Source organism: Octopus bimaculoides, chromosome 26 (genome assembly GCF_046866305.1).
Source record: "Octopus bimaculoides isolate indiv1 chromosome 26, ASM4686630v1, whole genome shotgun sequence".
Lineage (NCBI taxonomy): Eukaryota > Metazoa > Mollusca > Cephalopoda > Octopoda > Octopodidae > Octopus > Octopus bimaculoides.
Window position 1 is genome coordinate 19,588,037 of NC_142953.1, and position 23,774 is coordinate 19,611,810.

The window sequence follows — 23,774 nt, forward strand, 5'->3', positions numbered from 1 at the left end:
GTGGAATCTGAAGACGAAAACAATACCTATTGTCATAGGTGCCCTGGGAATGACAGCGAAACGGGCTGATTACTACCTAGCTCAGATACCAGGAAACCCCAAAATGGCTGAAGTCCAAAAGATAGTGCTCATGGGAACTGCCCATATCCTACGTAAAATACTGTCTATGTGATCTCAAATTTTAAAGCAAACATAATTTTCTTATGGTTTCTTAAACATTCACTTGAACAAAACTGTACAAATCCAAATATATGGTACCCTAGGCATAACACCTACATGAACTTCTAACTTGTTGTCTCTTGAGGTCTCTGGGTGAGACTTGGATCCAACTTGTACAAATGCAAAACAAAAGTCAAACATAAAATAATAATAATAATAATAATAATAACAACATCGAAAAATACCTAAGGAATGAGAACCCAGGTTCGAAATTTCCCCAGGACACCTGATGTAGGCTGGAGGGTATAGCAGCCGAAACGTTGTGTTAACGACAAACAAGATGAGGAGAAATATCCGTCAAATGTAAATAATGTACACAATTCCTCATCTCTCAAATATAGAATTGTAAAATCTTCCCTGTTTTAGGCTTGTAATAGCCTTGCTGCATTTTGAGCATGGATTTAAGCTCATGTTTGACACATATGATTTTCAAGTCATAACTTCACCACAGCTTGATCATGTGACTGAGTTGTCCAATCAACAACTGTTGTTCATGAGATAGTTTCTTTAGTTCATCTAGAACTTTCCATAAATGCAGTCTATTAATACTGTCATGTGAAGGCACATGGCTTCATGGTTAGGGCATTCGACTCATGATCAAAAGGTTGTGAGTTCAATTCCCAGTGATGTGTTGTGTCCTTGAGCAAGACACTTTATTTTCATGTTGCTCTAGTCCACTCAGCTGGCAAAAATGAATAGTACCTGTATTTCAAAGGGGTCAACCTTGTCGCACTCTGTGTTACACTAAATCTTCTTGAGAACTATGTTAAGGGTACACATGTCTGTGGAGTACTCAGCCATTTGCATATTAATTTCACAAGAAGGCTGTTCCATTGATTGTATCAGTTGGGACCCTCGTTGTCGTAACAGACAGAGTGCTCCTTTTAATACAGTCATAAAAGGTGCAAATTTCAGAGTGTTTTGGGTTAAGTTTTGAATTGCACACTCTCTGGCTGTTCTAAGGGAAGTATACTCAACTGATGCAGCAGATATGGCTTGGAGCAGCAGATATGCAGTGGAGCAGCAGATATGCAGTGGAGCAGCAGATATGCAGTGGAGCAGCAGATATGCAGTGGAGCAGCAGATATGCAGTGGAGCAGCAGATATGCAGTGGAGCAGCAGATATAGCTTGGTATCTGTATGTGTTCCCTGCCATACATTCATACATGAGCTATCTTTGTTCCTGAAATTTAAATTTGAATTTAATTAATGTCTTGACAGAAACATTTCCCTCAAAACTGTCTCCTGTCCTCTTTCCTTCATATGCCAGAATTCAAAACCGTCTCCTGTCCTCTTTCCTCCACAAACGAGAATTCAAAACTGTCTCCTGTCCGCTTTCCTTCATATGCCAGAATTCAAAACCGTCTCCTGTCCTCTTTCCTCCACAAACGAGAATTCAAAACTGTCTCCTGTCCTCTTTCCTTCATATGCCAGAATTCAAAACTGTCTCCTGTCCTCTTTCCTCCACAAACGAGAATTCAAAACTGTCTCCTGTCCTCTTTCCTTCATATGCCAGAATTTAAAACCGTCTCCTGTCCTCTTTCCTCCACAAACGAGAATTCAAAACTGTCTCCTGTCCTCTTTCCTCCACAAACGAGAATTCAAAACTGTCTCCTGTCCTCTTTCCTCCACAAACGAGAATTCAAAACTGTCTCCTGTCCTCTTTCCTTCATATGCCAGAATTCAAAACCGTCTCCTGTCCTCTTTCCTCCACAAACGAGAATTCAAAACTGTCTCCTGTCCTCTTTCCTCCACAAACGAGAATTCAAAACTGTCTCCTGTCCTCTTTCCTCCACAAACGAGAATTCAAAACTGTCTCCTGTCCTCTTTCCTCCACAAACGAGAATTCAAAACTGTCTCCTGTCCTCTTTCCTTCATATGTCAGAATTCAAAACCGTCTCCTGTCCTCTTTCCTCCATACACCAGACCACACCCAAACACCCACTATCTGCCACTAGCAGCTTCTTTTTAATCAACCAAACAGCTTGAAAGCCCATTAGAATAACTTGCCAGTGCATACATATGACTAGTTGGGGGCCCCAAGCTAATTGCCTACACTCCTGACATAGCAAACAAAGGCCAACACCTCGCCTTCCACCTCACAGAATGACTCCCCCCATATAGGTAACAGCAGAAAGACTACAAGGCCGATCACTATTTGTCTGTTTTCTAAGGTCACAGAAAGTACTCGAAATAATAATGGCTTTCTCACCAGCACAAAAACAAGGATTTAAACAACCCCGACAGCAGCAAAATTGATGATAGAAAGGGAAACAACAATAACAACGAAGCCAGTGCGAATACAGGAAATAACAAAAACATTGAAAATAATCCTTTCTACTATAGGCACAAGGCCTGAAATTTGGTGGGAGGGGATGAGTTCATTACATTGGCCCCACTGCATAACTGGTACTTAGTTTACCAACCCTTAAAGGATGAAGGGCAAAGTCAACCCCGGCAGTATTTGAACTCAGGACATGAAGACAAACGAAATATTGCTAAGCGTTTCGTCTGGCATGCTAACGATTCTGCCAGCTTGCTGTCTTAAGAAGATTGAGAATAATAAGAAAGTATTAACACCAAAAGAACAATACGGCTTACAATAGTGCTATCACCAGCAATGACAGTAACAATATTAGCAAATAATAATAGTAATAACAAAAGCACTCAGAGAGCACAAACCTCTGCCAAGGCAACACCAAACTGAAATTATCTGAAATAAACTCGACTTCTCTCACAAACAAGAATATTTAAAATGAACCCAACTGCTCTCAAAAATTATCAGATCGATCCCAAAATCTAAACAGTTCGTGCCAGTCACAAGTCCAAACATCCCTGAAAGTTTCATCCAAATTTATCCAGTGGTTCTTGAGATATCTTGTCCATGGACAAACAAACAAACAAACATGACTGGAAACAATACCTCCACCTTCGCTAAGGTGGAGGTAATAATAATATACCCTGGGTATGGCTTGAAACATCATCTGGTTGTGGCATCTTGACATGGGATGAATAAGGTTATCCTTAACCACAACTACTTTCAGGTCACCGTTGAGCCAAGTATAGAAACTGTAAGCCCACCCTGGGACCTTGACACACCAGGTTGGCATCGAGTGGGGTTAAGTCTTGATAAAAACACAGGTGGTTGTGTCACCTTATCACCAAAATCCTCATAAGTGAAACTGAAATACAAGGTCTTATACAATGACATGGATGTGACTGGAACTGAAACAATGTATACGAGGGTAGGTGTGGACTCTCTTAGCCTTGGTTAGCAACCCACCTAGTGATGGTGTCATGCTAAAAATACTGGTGATTGCACATCCTTACAAATGCTATCTCTAAATGAGCGATGTCAAAATCAAAACATAATCACAAATGCACTCACCAGACTAGAGCTGTGAAGGTGTCACCCATGGCAGACAAAGTGTGTATGGTGAAGCTCTGGCAGATCGTCATCAAGCCATTGATCACGGCCAAAATCGAAGTCAAAAGGGCAAAAAAAAAGAAAAAGGAAAGGGGGAGAAAGAGAGAAATAAGATTGTAATTGAATATTGGCTGAGAAGTTGTCAAATAAAAAAAGCTTCATGAAACAAATGAAGAGAATATGGGATGAAAAAGGAGTTTTGAAGCATCTTCCCAGTAACTGATAGATCAGGTAAGAGTAATTCATATGAACGACTGGAATACCAGAATAGAGGTTGAACTCCAGAAAAGAGTAAAAAATAAGAAGGAACAAAGAAGACCAGCAATAGCATAAAGTGTTAAATAAGGGATCAGGGATGAAGAATATGGAAAAACAAAAAAAGGAAATCGCCATGTGATGAGATTGCTGATGAAGTAAATAGTGAAGATGATTTAGTTGGACAAATGGCAGTAAATGCTGCACAAGGCCTTGAATTAGGAAGAGAAGGACATTCAAGAAATGCTGTGAGATAAAATGTGTAATGGGAACAATGAAGTACAGCCAAATGTCAGATATATGAAAAGTATGGAGATCTACAGGCAAAATAAAAGTTGTTTTGAGCTTGATTAAAACAGAGAAAAAACATTAGTGAAACAAACCAGCAAATCAGGGCTGCTGCTAATGCTATAGCTGACATAGTGGGATGCAAGCGGAAAAACTGAAGAAATGAAAGGAAAGCTGTTGACAATGCATGGAGGCCACCATCTGATGGTTGATATCAACCAGCTGCACTTAAAGAGAGACCATGGTGGAATAAGGCTTAATTACCATGGAAGAGTGCGTACAGATTTTAAAAAAACCTACTAGAATATTTACAAAAGAGCACAGAGAAATTACTAAAGACAAAGAATAAGGAACAAATGATCAAGTGTGGAATAGGAGAAAAGGACAAGAATGAAATTCAAAAAGGATATGTTTGATAAATGGAAGAGAACTTTTGCATGGTCAAATTTGGAAAGCCACTGAGAAAGTATGTGGAACAAAATCCAAGACTTGGTTAAAAAAAGGGCAATTAAAAAAAGAAACAGATAGCCTAATTGTAGCAGCCTAGGATCAAGCTATAAAAACAAACAACTTGAAGGAAAATATATATGGGGAGAATCGCAGAAAAATGTAGAACTTGTGGAACTTGGAATGAGACAGTGGCATACATTGTGACAGAATGTTCCAATTTAGCACAGGAGAAATATAAGAAATGGAGGCATGACCAGGAAACTGTGCCAGAAATGGGAATTTAAAGCTGGAGGCAAAGTATGAACATTGGGTTGAAAGAGAGGTGAAGTTGAAGAATTGTAAGATTCTGAGGAACTCTTCATTTTCAAACAGACAAAAAGCTAGAAAATAATAGACCAGACATTACAATAACAGATAAGAAAAATCAAATGGTCCATCATGTCCATTTGATTCCAAGATTGTACAGAAACAAGATGAAAAACAAAAAGTTACAATCCCTTAAAATTTGAAATTGCAAGAATTTTGAATACGAAAATTGTAAAGGTTGTGCCTATAATAAGTGATGCATTGGGAAATGTAAGCAAAGATATAGACAAATGGTTAAAGGAGATTGGAACAGAATGTATCTGTTGAGCTTCTTATGGAAAGTTTGCCTCTTAGGGACAACAAAGGTTATCAGGAGGGTCTTAAAGCATTTAAAAGACTATTGAAAAATTGAGGATATCTAAGGTTACAAGTAGTTACCTGCTACTTACATAAGTTCTACCAGGAATAAGATCAAACCTGAGTCAAATAATAATAATAATAATAATAATAATAATAATAATAATAATAATAACAACAACAACAATAATAATCCTTTCTACTATAAGCACAAGGCCTGAAATTTGGAGGAGGGGCATATCCAATTATATCGATCCCAGTGCATAACTGGTACTTAATTTACTGACCCTGAAAGATATAGTTGACCTCTGAGGAATTTGAACTCAGAATGTAAAGGCAGATGAAACGTCACTAAGCTTGCCACCTTATAATAATAATAGCAACAACAATAATAATAACAAGAAATTAAAACAAGAAATTAAAACAAAGATTAATTTCTTTTTTTTGAAGTTCTTTTACTTTTACATTTCTTTTTAAGTTGAAAAATATAATGAGAAATTATTGAATATGTTATTTGAAAATCATTTATTATGTAACATGTTATTCAAATTTCCTTGTGTGCACACAGCAAGAAATAACAATTTGTACAGAAGTTTTACCTAGAGTGTGTGTGTGTATGTGTGTCAAAGGAAGTTATTTTATGGCATTCTTTCATTTCAAGAAGCAAAGTTGTCAACTCGACATATTTGGGATCATATGATTGGTTGTTAATTTCCGTAAAATTCTTTTAATTTCTTTATGCTTCGAAGAGAGCAAAAATTGAAAGAGAGGATAAAGTGAAAAAGTGACATTTGCTTTGAAGTGAGAGGAGAAAGTAAAAGAGAGAAGACAGTTAATAATGTACATGTATATGAAATGGATGTGTGTATGTGTGAGAGAGAGAGTGTGTGATTGAGTGTCACTTACACATACATGAGAACACACATGTTCACTCACTCACTTTACACATACATGAGAACACACATGTTCACTCACTCACTTTACACACAGTCTATCATACATACATCTAAAATTTCAATCATTTATTTTTTACTTGTTTTAGCCATTAGACTATGGCCATACTGGGGCACCACTGTGAAGAATTTTACTCAAACAAATGGACCCCAGAACATTTCTTTTCTTTTTGAAGTTTGGTACCTATTCTATCACATGTACATACAAAAAAGATGTATTGATATGTATTTGTGTACGTATACATGACAACACACCCCTTCACTCACTCTCTCTCTCTCTCTCTCTCTCTATCTCTATCTCTCTCTCTCTCTCTCTCTTTTTTTCTCCCTTCCTCTCTCTGTATCTTTCTCCCTTCCTCTCTCTCTCTTTCTCCCTTCTCTCTCTCTCCTCCTCTCTTCCTCTCTCTCCCCCTCTTTCTCTCTCTCCCTCTAACACATGACCATTTCATATACACATACATACATCTTTTATTTTCTCCTCTCTTCCATTTTAAAACAAAAGTTAATAAATAAAAATTTTTTTACAGAAATTAACAAATACAGATGACAGCTCTGCAAGTCAAAACGAAAGATCGCCTAAGCAACTTTCTTTATTAAAATACAAATGTGACTAATTTGGAGAAACATTACTTTCATTATTCACACATTGTCAGTCTTGTAATCAAATACTGTAATTTTGGTTGAAATTGAAAGAGTGAAACTATTTTCACTTTCTAATGAAACCTAGTTGTTGTAACTTTCAATATCAGTGCATTTCACTGTTGGGTGGTAAAGTCACATACATATACTAAGACACACACACACATTAATTAACACACACCTCAAGCCTATGTCTGTCCCTGTGTGTGTCTGTTTGTGTCTTTAGATGTGTGTGTGTCAGTTGTCACTAAAATGTATGTATACTGACAGACACAAACACCATTACACACATATCCTTGTCAGTCATCGGCCTAACATACATAACAAGTGCGCAAACACATATAGAAAATGTGACGTCATCGTCTTTGAGGTGGCGGTGGTAAAAGATGTTGTTTACAATAGGTGACTAAAAGAAAAAATGATAATCTTAAATTTTTGTAATGCAAATAAGTGAATGAAAATATTGTTTGGTTGATAACAAAAAATTATTGAATCTTTTGATACTCCTTACAGTGAAATTGGTAACTCAATTTTGGAATGCATAAGGAACATATGCACACACACGCGCACATACAAACTCACTTTGATATAAATATATATATATATATATATATATATATATATATATATATATATATATATATATATATATATATATATTATAAGGTTTTTAAACTTTTAAATTTTCATATTCAAAAGAGACAGAGACTTCAAATTCGATATATCGATTTATTCACCACTCTATGTTAACATTTCTGTGCCAAACTTATCCAGTGACTGGTCCATTGGATTTAGACATTTGGCACTTCTTCAGGAGTGGTTACCTTTCGAACAAAACACGAAAAAACACATACATAACTATTATTAGGTCTTTAGGATCTCGTTAGCTTTCGTCTTTGTTTTTATAGGAGAGATAACTCCTTAATTTTCTATTTTTATTGCTCTCCTGTGGATTTCCACTAGATTAATTAATTATTTTGTTTATTTCTCTTTACTATACTATATTACCCGTATACATATGCATACATACACTTTACCCGTATACCTATCCATATATACATACACACACACATATACATATGTATACACATATACGTACACACACATACATATATATATATATATATATATATATATATATATATATATATATATATATATATATATATATATATACATATATATATACATATACATACACACATACATACAAAGACAACACACATACATATATACATACACATGCACACACACATACATATACACATATACATATATATATATACATATATATATATATATATATATACACACACACACACACACTTATATGCACTCATCCGTATATGCATAATTGCACATACATAAACATACATGAGACATCATGCTGTACTTCATCACATCTTGAGATCATTTATACCAACGAAATGTACTTCTTATGATATGCGTACATTTCAGAGCATTATTCTTTACTTTATTAATCAATTTATCCTTAGAGAAGAGTATGTGGTATAGTTCCACGGTACAGAGCGAACAATACTTTCTTCCTCTCTCATATGGCATTGATCTAGCTATTATAGACCATTCTAATGAATACTGTTTATTACTTTCCTTAAGACCCCAGATGTATTTGCTAAGACTAGTGCTAGCCATTTTCTTCCTATCTCTAAAGCATGAGAAATGGTTAGAAATTCTACGGCATACCTGTCCTGAAGTGCACCCCAAGTATGTCATGGTATCTGTTTGAGTCTTTACTTTGCATTGATATATTATATTTTTGACTTTCGCATTAGGTCCTTCAAATTTTATTCTCCTAGGGTTTACCTCTTTTACTGTGATTATGCTCTTACTCCTATTATTAATAAATGAACCTCCATTATTATTATTATTACTACTACTATCATTATCACCATTATTATCATTATTATTATTATTATTACCATCATTGTTATCATTCTCACTATTATTATTATTATTATTATTATTACTGCCATTTATATTATTATTCAAATTCTCATTCCTACCTGTTTCCCTAGACTCAAGTATTTTAATGTTATGTGCTGCTATTATCTGTGCTATGTTCCTAGTATTTGAAAATCCAAATCTGATTATATGTGTGTTGATAATCTTACCATAGTGTGAGCTCCTTGGGAAATGTCTACCTATCACTTCTCTAAATTTAGCTATCAGATTACTCCTGATATTTCTCCCAAATGGGATTATGAGCCAGATTTTATTATCCTTATTATTATCCTCATGATTATTAATATTGTTTTTAAAGAATTTTAAGTTACCTATGTTGTTTTTATGAGGGTACTTTGGTTTATTTAGTTTATTTACTTTGTGTTTATTCCTATTATTATTATTAATATTATTATTATTATTATTATTATTATTTATTATTATTGTTGTTGTCAGTTGTTTCAATTTCTTTGCTACCATTTTCAATATAGGAAACCCTTTCTTTATATCCTGCCTTATTTAGTGCTGCATTATAGAAATTAGCTTCATTATTAAATACCCTATTGTTAGCAGATAGTTTGGAGAGTCTTAAAGATATATTTTTTACTAGATTTTCTATTATAGCCCTAGGATGGTTACTTGATTTACTTATATACTGTAGGTTTGTTAGGGGTTTGTGGTATGGTCTATATGTTTTATTCTTCATATCTAATGTTACATCTAGGAAATTTGCTACTGAGACATCATCTTCGTAAACTATACCCATCCCCATTCTGCTGAAAAATCTGGCCAGCCTACCCTTAATTCTCTGTAGTTCCTGGTTTGAGCAATTCCTAACATATAACAGGCAGTCGTCTCTATACAAACCCCCCCTAACCCTAGGGAATTGATCATTTAATTCATAGAGGATAAATGATCCCACCATATCAGCTATTTGAGCTGAGTCGGAACTTCCCATGGCAACATCAAATGCGCCAGGGGTATCTTTCCTTACCCATATCTTATCTTTAAAGCTAATAAACGATTTCCTTGCTGCTGTTATAACTTTAAATTCTTCTTTAGTGAGGCCTGCTTTTTTATGGAAGAACCACATTGCCTTGTTTAGTACTATTGGGTTAATTGATCTATAAAAGTTAGCTATATCAAATTGGATAAATTTTGTTTCTTCTTTATGCTCAATTGATCTAAACCAATTAATTACTTGGTCTGTACTAGACCATAATTCTAACTTTAACTTAGTGGTTATTGTGGGTAGATAGTTATTTATAATGTTCTTGCTTAATGGTGATAATGATAGTAGTAGTAATAATAATAATAATGGAGGTTCATTTATTAATAATAGGAGTAAGAGCATAATCACAGTAAAAGAGGTAAACCCTAGGAGAATAAAATTTGAAGGACCTAATGCGAAAGTCAAAAATATAATATATCAATGCAAAGTAAAGACTCAAACAGATACCATGACATACTTGGGGTGCACTTCAGGACAGGTATGCCGTAGAATTTCTAACCATTTCTCATGCTTTAGAGATAGGAAGAAAATGGCTAGCACTAGTCTTAGCAAATACATCTGGGGTCTTAAGGAAAGTAATAAACAGTATTCATTAGAATGGTCTATAATAGCTAGATCAATGCCATATGAGAGAGGAAGAAAGTATTGTTCGCTCTGTACCGTGGAACTATACCACATACTCTTCTCTAAGGATAAATTGATTAATAAAGTAAAGAATAATGCTCTGAAATGTACGCATATCATAAGAAGTACATTTCGTTGGTATAAATGATCTCAAGATGTGATGAAGTACAGCATGATGTCTCATGTATGTTTATGTATGTGCAATTATGCATATACGGATGAGTGCATATAAGTGTGTGTGTGTGTGTGTGTGTGTATATATATATATATATATATATATATATATATATATATATATATATGTATATATATGTATATATATATATATATGTATATTGTATATGTATGTGTGTGTGCATGTGTATGTATATATGTATGTGTGTTGTATTTGTATGTATGTGTGTATGTATATGTATATATATATGTATATGTATATATATATATATATATATATATATATATGTATGTGTGTGTACGTATATGTGTATACATATGTATATGTGTGTGTGTATGTATATATGGATAGGTATACGGGTAAAGTGTATGTATGCATATGTATACGGGTAATATAGTATAGTAAAGAGAAATAAACAAAATAATTAATTAATCTAGTGGAAATCCACAGGAGAGCAATAAAAATAGAAAATTAAGGAGTTATCTCTCCTATAATAACAAAGACGAAAGCTAACGAGATCCTAAAGACCTAATAATAGTTATGTATGTGTTTTTTCGTGTTTTGTTCGAAAGGTAACCACTCCTGAAGAAGTGCCAAATGTCTAAATCCAATGGACCAGTCACTGTATAAGTTTGGCACAGAAATGTTAACATAGAGCGGTGAATAAATCGATATATCGAATTTGAAGTCTCTGTCTCTTTTGAATATGAAAATTTAAAAGTTTAAAAACCTTATAATATAAATATAAACTGTGAGAACGACCCTTAAGGAATCTAATTAATGATCTCCTAAGGTAAGTTCTTATGCTATATTGGTAACGGTTGCTACATCCTCTGGGAAAATTATTATATATATATATACATATATATGTTTCATCCGTAAACTTAAGTCTAAAAGAAGAAGCACACACACATGCATATGTATCTCCATCACATAGCAGTTCAGCAAAAGAGCCTGATAGAATAGGTACCAGGCTTCAAAAAGAAAAGAAAAAAGTACTGGGGTCTATTTGTTTGCGTAAAATTCTTCACAGTGGCCATAGTCTAATGGCTAAAACAAGTAAAAAAGATAAAAGACTGAAATTTTATATGTGTGTGTATATGATAGACTGCATGCAGAGTTGTTCAATACCAGGTTTATCAAGAGGATGAAGAGGTGGGTTTCTGTTTTTTTATCTTAGCTTGACATAAGTTTCACTATCATCTTCTATGGCTGCTGAAATTTCTGGATCTAGATTCAAGCATTCATAATGTTCTTCAGAGTTTTGCTGTTGGAAATGTAATCCTTGTCCAGGTGCATTGATATGAATTGAGTTGGTCTTTTGCATGGAGGAGGAAGTGACTTGAGGTTCTGACATATTACCTTTGCCTTTGTTGTTTCCAAGCATCTTAGACCTGCAATAGACATGTACAAGTATATGTAAACACACATACATACATACATACATACATACATACATACATACATACATACGTATATAAACACACACACACACACACATATATTGGGTTGGTGCATAATTATTGCGGCTTTTTTCAACAAATTTTATTTAGCAAAAACAATAAGAATATTTAACAAAAACGTCTTTAAATGATGGTCTGACCGTCTGCCAAGCGAATGGGAAGCAGTAATTGAAGAAGATGATGAATATGCTCTGGAATAATCATTTAAAGATGTTTTTGTTACATGTTGTTGTTGTTGATTTGTTGAATTAAATTCATTGAAAAAAAGCCACAATAATTATGCACCAACTCACTATATGTATGTATGTATGTATGTATGTATGTGTGTATGTTTGTTTGTATGTATGTATGGATTGTGTGTTTGTATGTATGTATGTCCACACTGTCTTTCAAATTATCAACGGTGCGAAATTTTAAAAATTTTATTTAAAAACTATTATTGGAATTCAACTAAATTTTCACAGAATGTTGGCAACAGCTATATGCAAGAGGTGTGTTAAAAGTGTGAAGTTCTGTAAAACAACACAGAAACCACAACCATTTATCCAATTTACATAAACTTTCCCTGTTTCAAATTATTAGCGAGGTGTGATTAAAACTCGTGTAAACAGGAAAATACCGACTTAATTGTTTGATGTACACACTGGAATGAACACATACAGTCATAAACATGGAAGAAATAGAAATAAACACACAAACAGCATTCAAAAATGATTGATGAGCTGGTTAGTAAGGGATGCATGAGCCTGTGTTTCAAATAAGTTGGAAAAGGCACAAGTCCATGGAACATGCTAGTTTCTGGATCTCCTCTGATTTCATACCATAAGATACATCCACTATTGCCTGCCATAGGTCATCCTTGCTCTTAAATTGGTGTCCTTTCTTGTAAGCGCATGGCATTAGAATACTCCACAAGTTTCCTATTGGGTTTCAGTCAGAGGAACAGGTAGGCCACTTTATCTTTTGAGGTCCACCAAAGCCTAATTGTTGCAGACACTCTGTAGTTTTTTTTACTGAGTGTGAGAATGTAGTATCTTGCATGAAAATTATGGTTGTCTGGAAGGGTGGTGTGAGAGAGCTGCATTAAGGAATGGGTATAGAAAAGGTAGAGAGAAGGTAAGGGTAGGGTGATGTGTAAGTGGGTATTAGTTTTGGTAGTAAAAATGGAGGTGGAATGAAAAATATAAGTCAAGTTGCTATAAACAGACATGTGTGATAGGTTAGTGATAATTAGGAAAAGAAAGAAAGAATGTATATCTGTGAATATGTATGCACACATACGTACCCACACATATATATATTTACATATACCGACATACAAATCCATACTTATATAAAATACCTATACATATACTCATACATACTCACATGTACCCGTTTGCATGCTTATATATGTATACACACATATATATACATATATATATACATACACATACTCATACATACATGTATCCGTATGTATATGTATGGTCATATATATATATATATATATATATATATGTATATGTATGGTCATATATATATATATATATATATATATATATATATACATGTATATGTATGGTCATATATATATATATATATATACATGTATATGTATGGTCATATATATATGTATAAACATACACACATATATATAATTAAATGAATGTGGTCCTAAAGTAAGAATGGGGAAGTTAGATAATGATTAGAATTTAAAATGGAGATTCATAAGGTTGTTGGGGATTACCTACGGGGTATTGTGGAAATATACTGTGTGGTTATTTAGGCATTTAGATTTGTGGTAGAATTTGAAGGTATGAAAAAGGCGGTGGCTGCATGCGCTTAAGGCCTCATTATGTTTATTTAGTATATATATATATATACACACACACACACATATATAGTTTGTATTCGTTCAGTTGTGTATGTATATATATATATATATATATATATATATATATACACACACACACATATATAGTTTGTATTTGTTCAGTAGTGTATGTATATATATATATATACACACATATATAGTTTGTATTCGTTCAGTAGTGTATATATATATGTATGTATATATATATATATATATATATATATATATATATATATATATATATATATATATATATATATATATATATATATATATATATATTTATTTATTTATTTATTTATTTATGTGTTTCAGCCAAGTGGCTGCGGTCAAAAATGGAGAAGCAAGACAAGTAAAAAGCAACAGCGTGAGGACATAGCACATGCAAAGTATTAATAAGACGCTCATATATAGTAAGAGAGAGAGAGGGGGGGGAGACATACATACATATATGAACATAAAGATATCTATTTTCCTAGACATCAGTATAGATATGTATGTCTCTCTCACCCTCTCTCTCTATACACACAAGCACATACACACGCACATATATAGATATATGTATGTATCTCCATACATATATACATATGAGCACACACTCACATACACACACACATGCATACATATACACACACTTTGATAGCGTCCTATTTGCAATTTCTAAACAAACACCCACACAAACAACTAGAAACACATATACGCACACAGATATACACACGTATACACACCTATAACTACAAGAAGGAAATGAAATGAGAGTAAAGATTGACAATATACGAGTATTACCTGACAAGAAGGACTAACAGCAATAATATGATGACTGAAAGGAGGCCTATAACTAAAGAAGAAAAACATAAAAATAATCAAACAATATTTTATGTATATTTAAATGGCAGCTGATATAATTAATGTAATAATAATTAAGGAAAGAAAGTTATCATCATTGAAAATTACTAATGTAATGAAAAGGAAATTCATTAACTTTGATAATAGCTGTGAAAATCAAGGGAGACAATTCCTGGATGGAAATTGATTAAAATTGGAGACATGCTGTAGGAAGTGAATCTGATTGTTGGTAGGCATGGAGACAACTCTAGACATGTTTTGGTGTTATAAGACCTTTTCAGTAAAGTATAGTCTTATTTGTTGTTACCAGACGTCACACTGTCTCCAATGATGACCTTCAACATGCTTGAACAACCAATCCCAACAATTTCAGGTTCATAGAAAGGGTTGTACTCTTCATCATTTCGATCGCTGAATACTAAACGTGGTTGACAAAGACCTCCATTTGGGTGATTTTCCTGAGCCACCCTCTCACCCTTCTATGCCAATCTATGTGACAATGTTACCCATTGACGGCTGAGTGGACTGGAGCAAGATGAAATAAAGCGTTTTGCTCAAGAACACAATGCACAGCAGCCAGTCTGGGAATTGAAACTACAATCTTGTGATTGTGAGTGCAACACCCTAACCCCTAGCCCACGCACTCTCCCTACTGCATGAAGGTACCATTCAGTTTCTTGAAACAATTTCAGTTTTGAAGTTGTTGCTGTTCTTCTTGATACGGATTATCGTTAATACAAATGATTTCTCTTTCCCTCCTGATTGTAAGTTGAACTCTTTACTTCCTGTACTATGACACAGTACAATAAGGAAATGTATAAACCTTGTTTATATTCATTTCGAGGGAAGTGAAGAAATCTTTAATGTAAGGGCAGATAACTCTAATCCCTTCTTCAATCATTCATTTCTCTTCTATCACAGAATCACTACAACATTGGTCTTTTGACTTGGAAAATCTTCAATATGATTTTCAGAGTTAATTAAATAAATATTTAGGTGTGGAGAAGTTATTATTTTAAGTTTGTTAGCCCCACTTAACTCTCTGTCTTTCATCCAGACATTCTCGATGCAGTTATTAAAGTGACAGACATGAAATATCTTTCACTAATTTCTCCATTATTTTCAAAATCAATTAAAACAAAGATAGAGTATTTGATTAGAAATATAATCACAAACGAGTTAAATTAATTCAGACATTCTTGGTGCTGTTATTAAACAGTCGATTAAATTCAGAGTTAAGCTTTGACCAAAAAGGGACACTCCTACCCAATCATGACTGAATGGGACACCCATATTTTCAGCCCTTGAAATTAAGAGGGTACCCTTCCAATCATACCCAGAGAATAATTACAAAGCATTGGTTTTACTGACTGTCCCAGGACTAGGGAACAAGACACATGCCAAAGGTGTCAAGAAATGGGACTGAACTCAAAACCTTGTGATTGTGAAATGATAAAGTTTACAAAGACAAATTATGAGATGATATATGAAGAAAAATAATAATTACCTATTTCCATGACGAGAATTGTTTCATCAGAATTGGAATTAATTTTCTCTAAAAAATAAAGAAAATTAAAAATCAACAAAAATCTCTCTAATAATAACAATAGTAATAATAATAATAATAATAATAATAATAATAATAATAATAATAATAATAATAATAATAAATACAAAAAAATATGTATAAAACACCCATCAAGACCCCTCCCCCCTATTGTAAAATCATGTTTGAGAGGCATCAGCTGGTATCCATAATGAACAAACCATAACGGAATGGGACTCAGATTTTCACCCCTTGAAATTAAGTGTGTACCCTTCCAATCATACTCAGAGAATAATTACAAAGTTTCCATCAAATCAACTCACAAGGCATTGGTTTTGCTGGATGGCCCAGGACTAGAAGAAAAGACACTTGCCAAACGTGTCATGAAGTGGGATTGAACTTAAAACCCTTTGGTTGCAAAGTGGAAAAGTTTAGAAAGAATAATTATAAGATGTTATATGAAGAAAAATAATAATTATCTGTTTTATTGAGAACAATTGTTTTATTGGAGTTTATTTCCTCTGAAAATTAAAGGAAAGCTTATTATTAGAAATTAACAAAAATCTCTCTAAAACACGTGAACATTATTACTGATTTGAGAAGACGATTCCTCTTTCATGTGATGATTAACCTTTTTAATCATTAATTACATCAACTGGGAGGAATGATCGAATGAGGGAGAAAATTGTTGGATACCTGTGCCTATAGACTGTCTAGGAAGCCAAATGAGAAGCTATATTATATGAACACAGGATCCTGTCATTCAGCCATAGATTCCAAGAATCTGGTAAAGGGTGACAGCAGAAAATTTCCATCCTATGTTCACCCTCTGATATGTTGATGTTGTGCAGTCAGTGGTTTCAAGGAAAACATTAGTTACACAGCAGATCCTTCGTTCTATCATACAAATTTCCTGTTTAAAGTGAACTCAATTAAAACCTTCCATCAAAATTTCATGTTAATTTTTGTCCCAAACACTAGCTTGATAATGGCAAAGCTATTTTACTAAATTCTTCCTTATTTTCAAAACTAATTGCAATAAAGACAGAGTATTTCAACAGAAATAGGGTAAGAAAAGGGTTGAACGAGACAAGTTCAGACACACCACATACCTTTTGTTGTTCGAGAGAATCCTGTCACTGAGGAATTGTGAGTGTTGCTGTCTTCATTTCTTTTGAATTTATACTCTGAGTAATTGCGGATCAGACTTATCTGAAATGATAGATTTGAAACATCGTTAAGATAACTCAGCTGTTTGAGCTCTGGTTGTGAGTTGCCTCAGTTCCTGGTCAAGGGGTTCGTGTCGTTTGTCCTTAGCACTTTCTGTTTGTGTCAATGAGCTTTGGTGGAAGTGGAAGCGGGGGGGGAGAAACATTAAATTCCATTTTCCTTCAAACCTTATCGCAAGTCAATCAATCAATCAATCAAGAGATCAATCGATCAATAATATTTATATCTCACAAGTTTGATAAAGTGATTCTACTGCTTGCCTTTTCTCCAAACCAGATATATCCATCAACGGGTTATTAATTAAGAGAGTGACTCAGCATTCTCCACTGACAATATGGATATGGAGTTAGTCCTGCAGATGTAGAGAATGGTCAGCAATTATACACTGCTCCCACTGCTTGTCACTGCAAAATGTAACACTACCACAAATATCATCATTATGATCAGCAACATCATCATCACCACTGCCATCACCATGGTGGTGGCAGTGGATTAACAAGGTTGAGAAAAAAGGAGACAGGGTTGAAAGGTGAAAGAGTGGGTTGTGTAGTGAGGATGGTGGTGGGGAAGGGTCAGGTCCAGGGCTATCCCTCGTTATAAGTATGTTTCAGAAGAGAACATGAAGTAAAGTTGACCCCACGGAAAGTGTGAACCCAGTCATTTTGAAGTATGAAATTCACTTCCATAAAACATGTAGCCTGACTCCCTAACATCTCTACATGTTTTCTCTCTAACATTCAGGTTTCTCGGTCAAATGTAATGCTTATTGATTCACATTGGTTTGAAATAATCATGTTTTATTTCATAGCTTCAAGATTTCGATGATGTGATGGTTTATTGTTAGAACGAGATTGTAGGGTAGGTGTGAGAGGTCAGATATGGCTGGTTTGAACATAAAACAGGGAGAATATTGGGGTTGGATATGATATGGTCGTTTTAAATGCTAAAAGGTTAAAGTAGGTTAAGAAAACATATTTACTTCATTGATTCTCAGAGATTTATCATGAAAATGGAGATTTATATTTGTAATTTCTTCATCTTCATAAGTCTTTAGATTAAAATACTTAATATAGCTATCTCCATATGTAGAGAAATAGTCCCATCTCAAATATCTAGTGAAAGACGATAACGTGTCTTGGATTATTTCTACGGAGAAATTTCGTCCATGTTCTTCAGGAGAAATAATTTTCAACAACCATTTCTTGGCTGAAATAAAAATATAGAAAATATGACATTTAGATTCTGTGTGTATACATACATACATACATACATACATACATACATACATACATACATACATACATATAAGCATTCATATATACAGCATATATTTACACATATCTATACATAGATATATACATATGATGGCCGTCCACTCATGACTGAGGAAGACCATTGCTGACTTTCAGGAACATTGTGCACTCTAGGACTAACTTATATTTTGCATTTGCAGCCCCGTTGGTGGCTAATGAGCCCTGCTCTTGACAAGCTTAAGTTCTTCATGCTGGATATGTGCTCTCTCAAAAGTGTTGATCCCCTCCTAATCTGCTTCCTCCATCTGTGGCAATGACAGGCATTGTTCTTCCAGTCAGTGTCCTGCATATCACAGGCCTTTCATGAGAACTCGACGCAGTCCTTAAATCACAGCCTTGGTTTCTGTTGGAGTCTCCTTCCATTTACAAGTTCTCCATATAGCATCTGCTTAGGAATCCTGCTATCCTTCACTCTAATAAGGTGTCCAGTCCAACATAACCGGTGCTTGTGCACCATCGCCTCAATACTCAAGATATCAGCTGTCCTCAGGATCTGTGTGTCTGGAATCCTTGAGGTCCAGCCAACATTGAGAATGTGCCTGAGACATCTCTGATGAAAGCGTTCAAGGACCCTTACCTGACGTTTGTACAGAGTCCATGTCTCACATGAGTAGAGGAGTGATGTCAGTACACATGCACGGTACACAGTAACTTTCGTTTGATTTGCGATGCCATGCTGGGACCAGACACGAGACTGAAGAGACCAGAAGGAATTAGTTGCTCTTTGCACCCTGAAAGATATTTCCTCGTCCAGGGAGCAAGAACGGCTGAGTGTGCTGCCCAGGTAGACAAACTTGTCTACTACCTTCAGAATTGTTCCTTCAACCAAGATAGCTGGTTTCACATATGGATTTCCTGGTGCAGGTTGGAACATTACAACAGTCTTGTCCAGGCTAATGCCAAGTCCAAATGCCTTGCAAGAAGCAGAAATGCAATTCATGAGTATTTGCATGTCATCCACTGTATGAGTGACTAAGTCACAGTCATCTGCATAAAGGAGGTCACGAATAATAGACTGGAGAACGTCTGAATTGGCAGCAAATTGGCGAAGATTAAAGAGGCGGCCAGAAGATCGATATCTGACATAAATTCCCAGAGAGCTAACCTTAGCAAAAGCATGAGTAAAAGCAGAAGCAAAGTACAAAGAAAAGAGGGTTGGAGCAAGGATGTCACCCTGCTTGACACCATTCTCTACAGGAATGGGTCCTGCCATGCCACCACCAACATGCAGGGATATATACATTTATAAATATATATACATACATATATACAGAAATATATATATTCATATATACAAACATACATACACACATAGAAGCATATACATACACACACACTGATAAATAGATTAAAGTAAAAATTACAAAGCAAGAAGAAACCACTGGTAGCTTCCTCTGATTGGCAGCCTCAACATCACAGTTTTCAGTTGCCATTTCTAGCAAGACTTTTAGTAATGAACCAAAGTGAGCATTCATACTACACACATACATCTGTCCAATTACTCATATATATATATAAGCACCCACTACACTCTCTGAGTGGTTGGCGTTAGGAAGGGCATCCAGCTGTAGAAACTCTGCCAAATTAGATTGGAGCCTGGTGTAGCCATCCGGTTGCACCAGTCCTCAGTCAAATCGTCCAACCCATGCTAGCATGGAAAGCGGACGTTAAACAATGATGATGATGATGATGATATATATTTACATTATTTACATTCTTCACATTGTTTACATTTGTTGGATATTTGTCCTCATCTTGCTTGTTGTTAACACAACGTTTCGGCTGATATACCCTCCAGCCTTCATCAGGTGTCTTGGGAAATTTCGAACCTGGGATCTCATTCCTTAGGTATTTTTCGATGTTGTTATTATTATGATAATTATTATTATTATTATTATTATTATTATTATTATTATTATTATTCAGTAGTTTTATTTTTATAACGTGCTTTCACTTCACTACCGAGTGCAGCTCTGTGTGCCTTGGGTATGTGCAGTGGTTTGCTGTGATGCTCTTATGGTTACTGTATTGAAAGTGTTTTGCGTAGGATGTGTGCAGTGCCCAGTAGTGCAATTTTCTGTATGTTATATATATTTGTAAGTCCTGATGTTTTTGTTATGTATTTGTCTGAATATTTTTTTATTATACCTAAGGCACCTACTATGATAGGTATTGTTTCTGTTTTTAGATTCCACATTCGAGTTACCTCTATTTCCAGGTCTTTGTATTTTGAAAGTTTCTTCATTTCTTTTAGGGAAACGTTGTCATCTGCTGGTATTGATACATCAATTAGAAAGTATTTTTTTTCCTTTATGATCTTTGACAACTATATCTGGTCTATTGACCTTAATTTCTCTATCTGTGTGTATTGGCATATCCCAGAGTATGGTTGCTTTCTCGTTTTCTGTGACCTTTTCTGGCGTGTGTTTATACCATCTTTCTTCTGTTGTTATTCCATAGTGTTGGCATAGCTTCCAGTGTATATAGGTCCCAGCTCTGTCGTGTCTGTGAATATATTCCTTCTTAGCCAGGACTGGGCAACCAGGGATAATATGATTTATTGTTTCTTGTCCATCACCACATATTCTGCAGTTACTTGTTATGTTTCTTTTCATTATATGTTTTTGGTAATTTCTGGTAGGGAGGCTTTGGTTGGTGCAGCAATTAAAAATCCTTCAGTCTCTGCTTTGAGTCCTGAGCTTCTCAACCATTGCTGGGATTTTTCTCTGTCTATTTCTTTTGCATTTAGTTTAGCCCAGTATTTACCAAATAGGGGCTTTTCTTACCATTATAAAATCATGGTCCGTTGCTGTTCTAGTTTTAGTTTGGATTTCATTTGTTTTATAGCTTTTGTTGTTTCTTCTTCTCCTTCTTCTTCTTCTTCTTCTTCTTCTTCTTCTTCTTCTTCTTCTTCTTCTTCTTCTTCTTCTTCTTCTTCTTCTTCTTCTTCTTCTTCTTCTTCTTCTTCTTCTTCTTCTTCTTCTTCTTCTTCTTCTTCTTCTTCTTCGTATTTATTAGGTAGTATGATTTAGTGTTTGTATTTGTCAGCTTCCTTAAATACTGAAAACAGTTTTTGTTTTGCTCGTGTTTTGTGGTTATTTGATTAGTTTTCCTTGGTTCTGAAATAGGTATTTTTGCAGTCCTATGGTGGCTATTTTATAATAGTTTTCCAGCTGTATAAGACCCCTACCACCTTCTGTACGTTGTATATATAGCCTTTCTCTGTCAGATTTTGGGTGGTGCATCCTAGATCTTGTCATTATTTTTCTTGTTTTCCGGTCTATTTTAGATAGTTTGTTTAGTGTCCAGTTAAGGATACTGTAGCTGTAACTTATAACTGGGACGACTAAAGTGTTAATACCTATTATCTTGTTTTTAGCATCGAGCTCTGTTTTTAGTATTGATCTAACTCATCTATAGTATTCTTTCTTTATTTTCTCTTTCATTTGTGTGTGTTGTATCCTATCTAGTTCATTGATTCCTACTATTATTATTATTATTATTATTATTATTATTATTATTATTATTATTATTATTATTATTATTATTATTTTTATTATTATTATTCTGGTCACTGCCTGGAATTGAACTCGGAATCTTGGGATTAGTGGCCCGTGCTCTTCACCACTACACCATATGCCATTCGCACTTAACCCCATGATTCCGAGTTCAATTCCAAGCAGTGACCTGAATAATAATAATAATAATAATAATAATAATAATAATAATACCCTAATACCGCTCTCAAAATTGCTCAATGATGCACAGTATGGTTATAAAATATTTGATAAAAATATAAATCATCTCATTTACATGGATGATTTAAAGCTCTTTGCAAAAAATGACCAACAACTCAAAGGCCTACTAGCGATTGTTAAACAATTCAGTGATGACATCAGGATGCAATTTGGCCTTGATAAATGTGCAAAAGCTATCTTTATCAAAGGAAAAATGACAAATACATCTAATGTGAACCTTGACCAGCAAAATGTCATAAAAGAGTTAGAACCAGCGGAGAGCTACAAATACCTAGGGGTAATTGAAGGGGACAATATCAAGCACTCAGTGATGAGGGAAAGGATCAGAAGAGAATGTTATCGCAGGGTGAGAGCAATACTGAAGACAGAGCTGAACGCGAGAAACAGGATCGAAGCGATCAATGCTCTAGCCATACCAGTCGTGACTTACAGTTTCAACATCGTTAACTGGTCAATTACTGAAATATGTAATGTTGACAGAAAAATACGAAAACTGTTGACAATGCATAGAATGCACCACCCTAAGGCAGATATAGAACGTCTTTATCTGCCAAGAAAAGAGGGAGGTCGAGGACTACTACAGCTGGCATTATCAATGAAGGTAGCCACAATTGGCCTAGACACCTATATGAAAAACTCTGAGGACTGGATGCTAAAACTTGTCTTAAAATATGAAAGCAAGAAAGCATCTTACTCAGTAACAAAACAGGCAAAGGAATATCTAAGTGAATTCCAATTGCAACAAATTCAAGAATTAGACGAACTAGAAACACCTACAGAAAAAGCTAAGCGCTTGAAAACCCGTGCTAAAATTGCTGCCTTAGCTATTATGACTGAAAAATGGCATGGAAAACCTCTCAATGGCAAATACCCAAAGAGAGCGAATAATGCAGATATTGACAAAGCCCTTACCCACCAATGGTTAATGGCCTCTGGATTGAAATCAGAAACAGAGGGGTTTATCATAGCAGCCCAAGATCAATGCCTACCTACAAAGAACTACCAGGCCAACATATTAAAGAACGGCAGCTCCCCATTATGTCGTATATGCCAACAACAAAATGAGACCATCGATCATGTTGTCTCCATGTGCAGT

At 34.8% G+C, this 23,774-nt stretch overlaps 1 protein-coding gene and 1 long non-coding RNA gene across 2 annotated transcripts in view; both read right to left on the reverse strand.

Annotated features, from left to right (window-relative positions):
- Window positions 1–5,808: 5,808 nt before the first annotated feature.
- LOC149130972 (uncharacterized) lies at window positions 5,809–7,481 on the reverse strand. The gene is made up of 2 exons (XR_016238517.1): window positions 6,243–7,481; window positions 5,809–6,203 (listed from the first exon to the last, which is right to left on the reverse strand). It is a non-coding gene; the product is annotated as an uncharacterized LOC149130972 (long non-coding RNA).
- Window positions 7,482–11,744: 4,263 nt separating this feature from the next.
- LOC149130973 (uncharacterized) overlaps window positions 11,745–23,774 on the reverse strand; it is a 61,991-nt gene continuing 49,961 nt past the window's right edge. The window contains exons 8-12 of the mRNA XM_089342398.1: window positions 18,587–18,813; window positions 17,490–17,589; window positions 16,339–16,386; window positions 14,772–14,823; window positions 11,745–12,061 (exon numbers count right to left, since the gene is read on the reverse strand). Of these exons, the coding sequence (XP_089198524.1) occupies window positions 11,839–12,061; window positions 14,772–14,823; window positions 16,339–16,386; window positions 17,490–17,589; window positions 18,587–18,813 (650 nt within the window). The 3' untranslated portion in view covers window positions 11,745–11,838. The remainder of the gene's footprint in view (window positions 12,062–14,771; window positions 14,824–16,338; window positions 16,387–17,489; window positions 17,590–18,586; window positions 18,814–23,774) is intronic.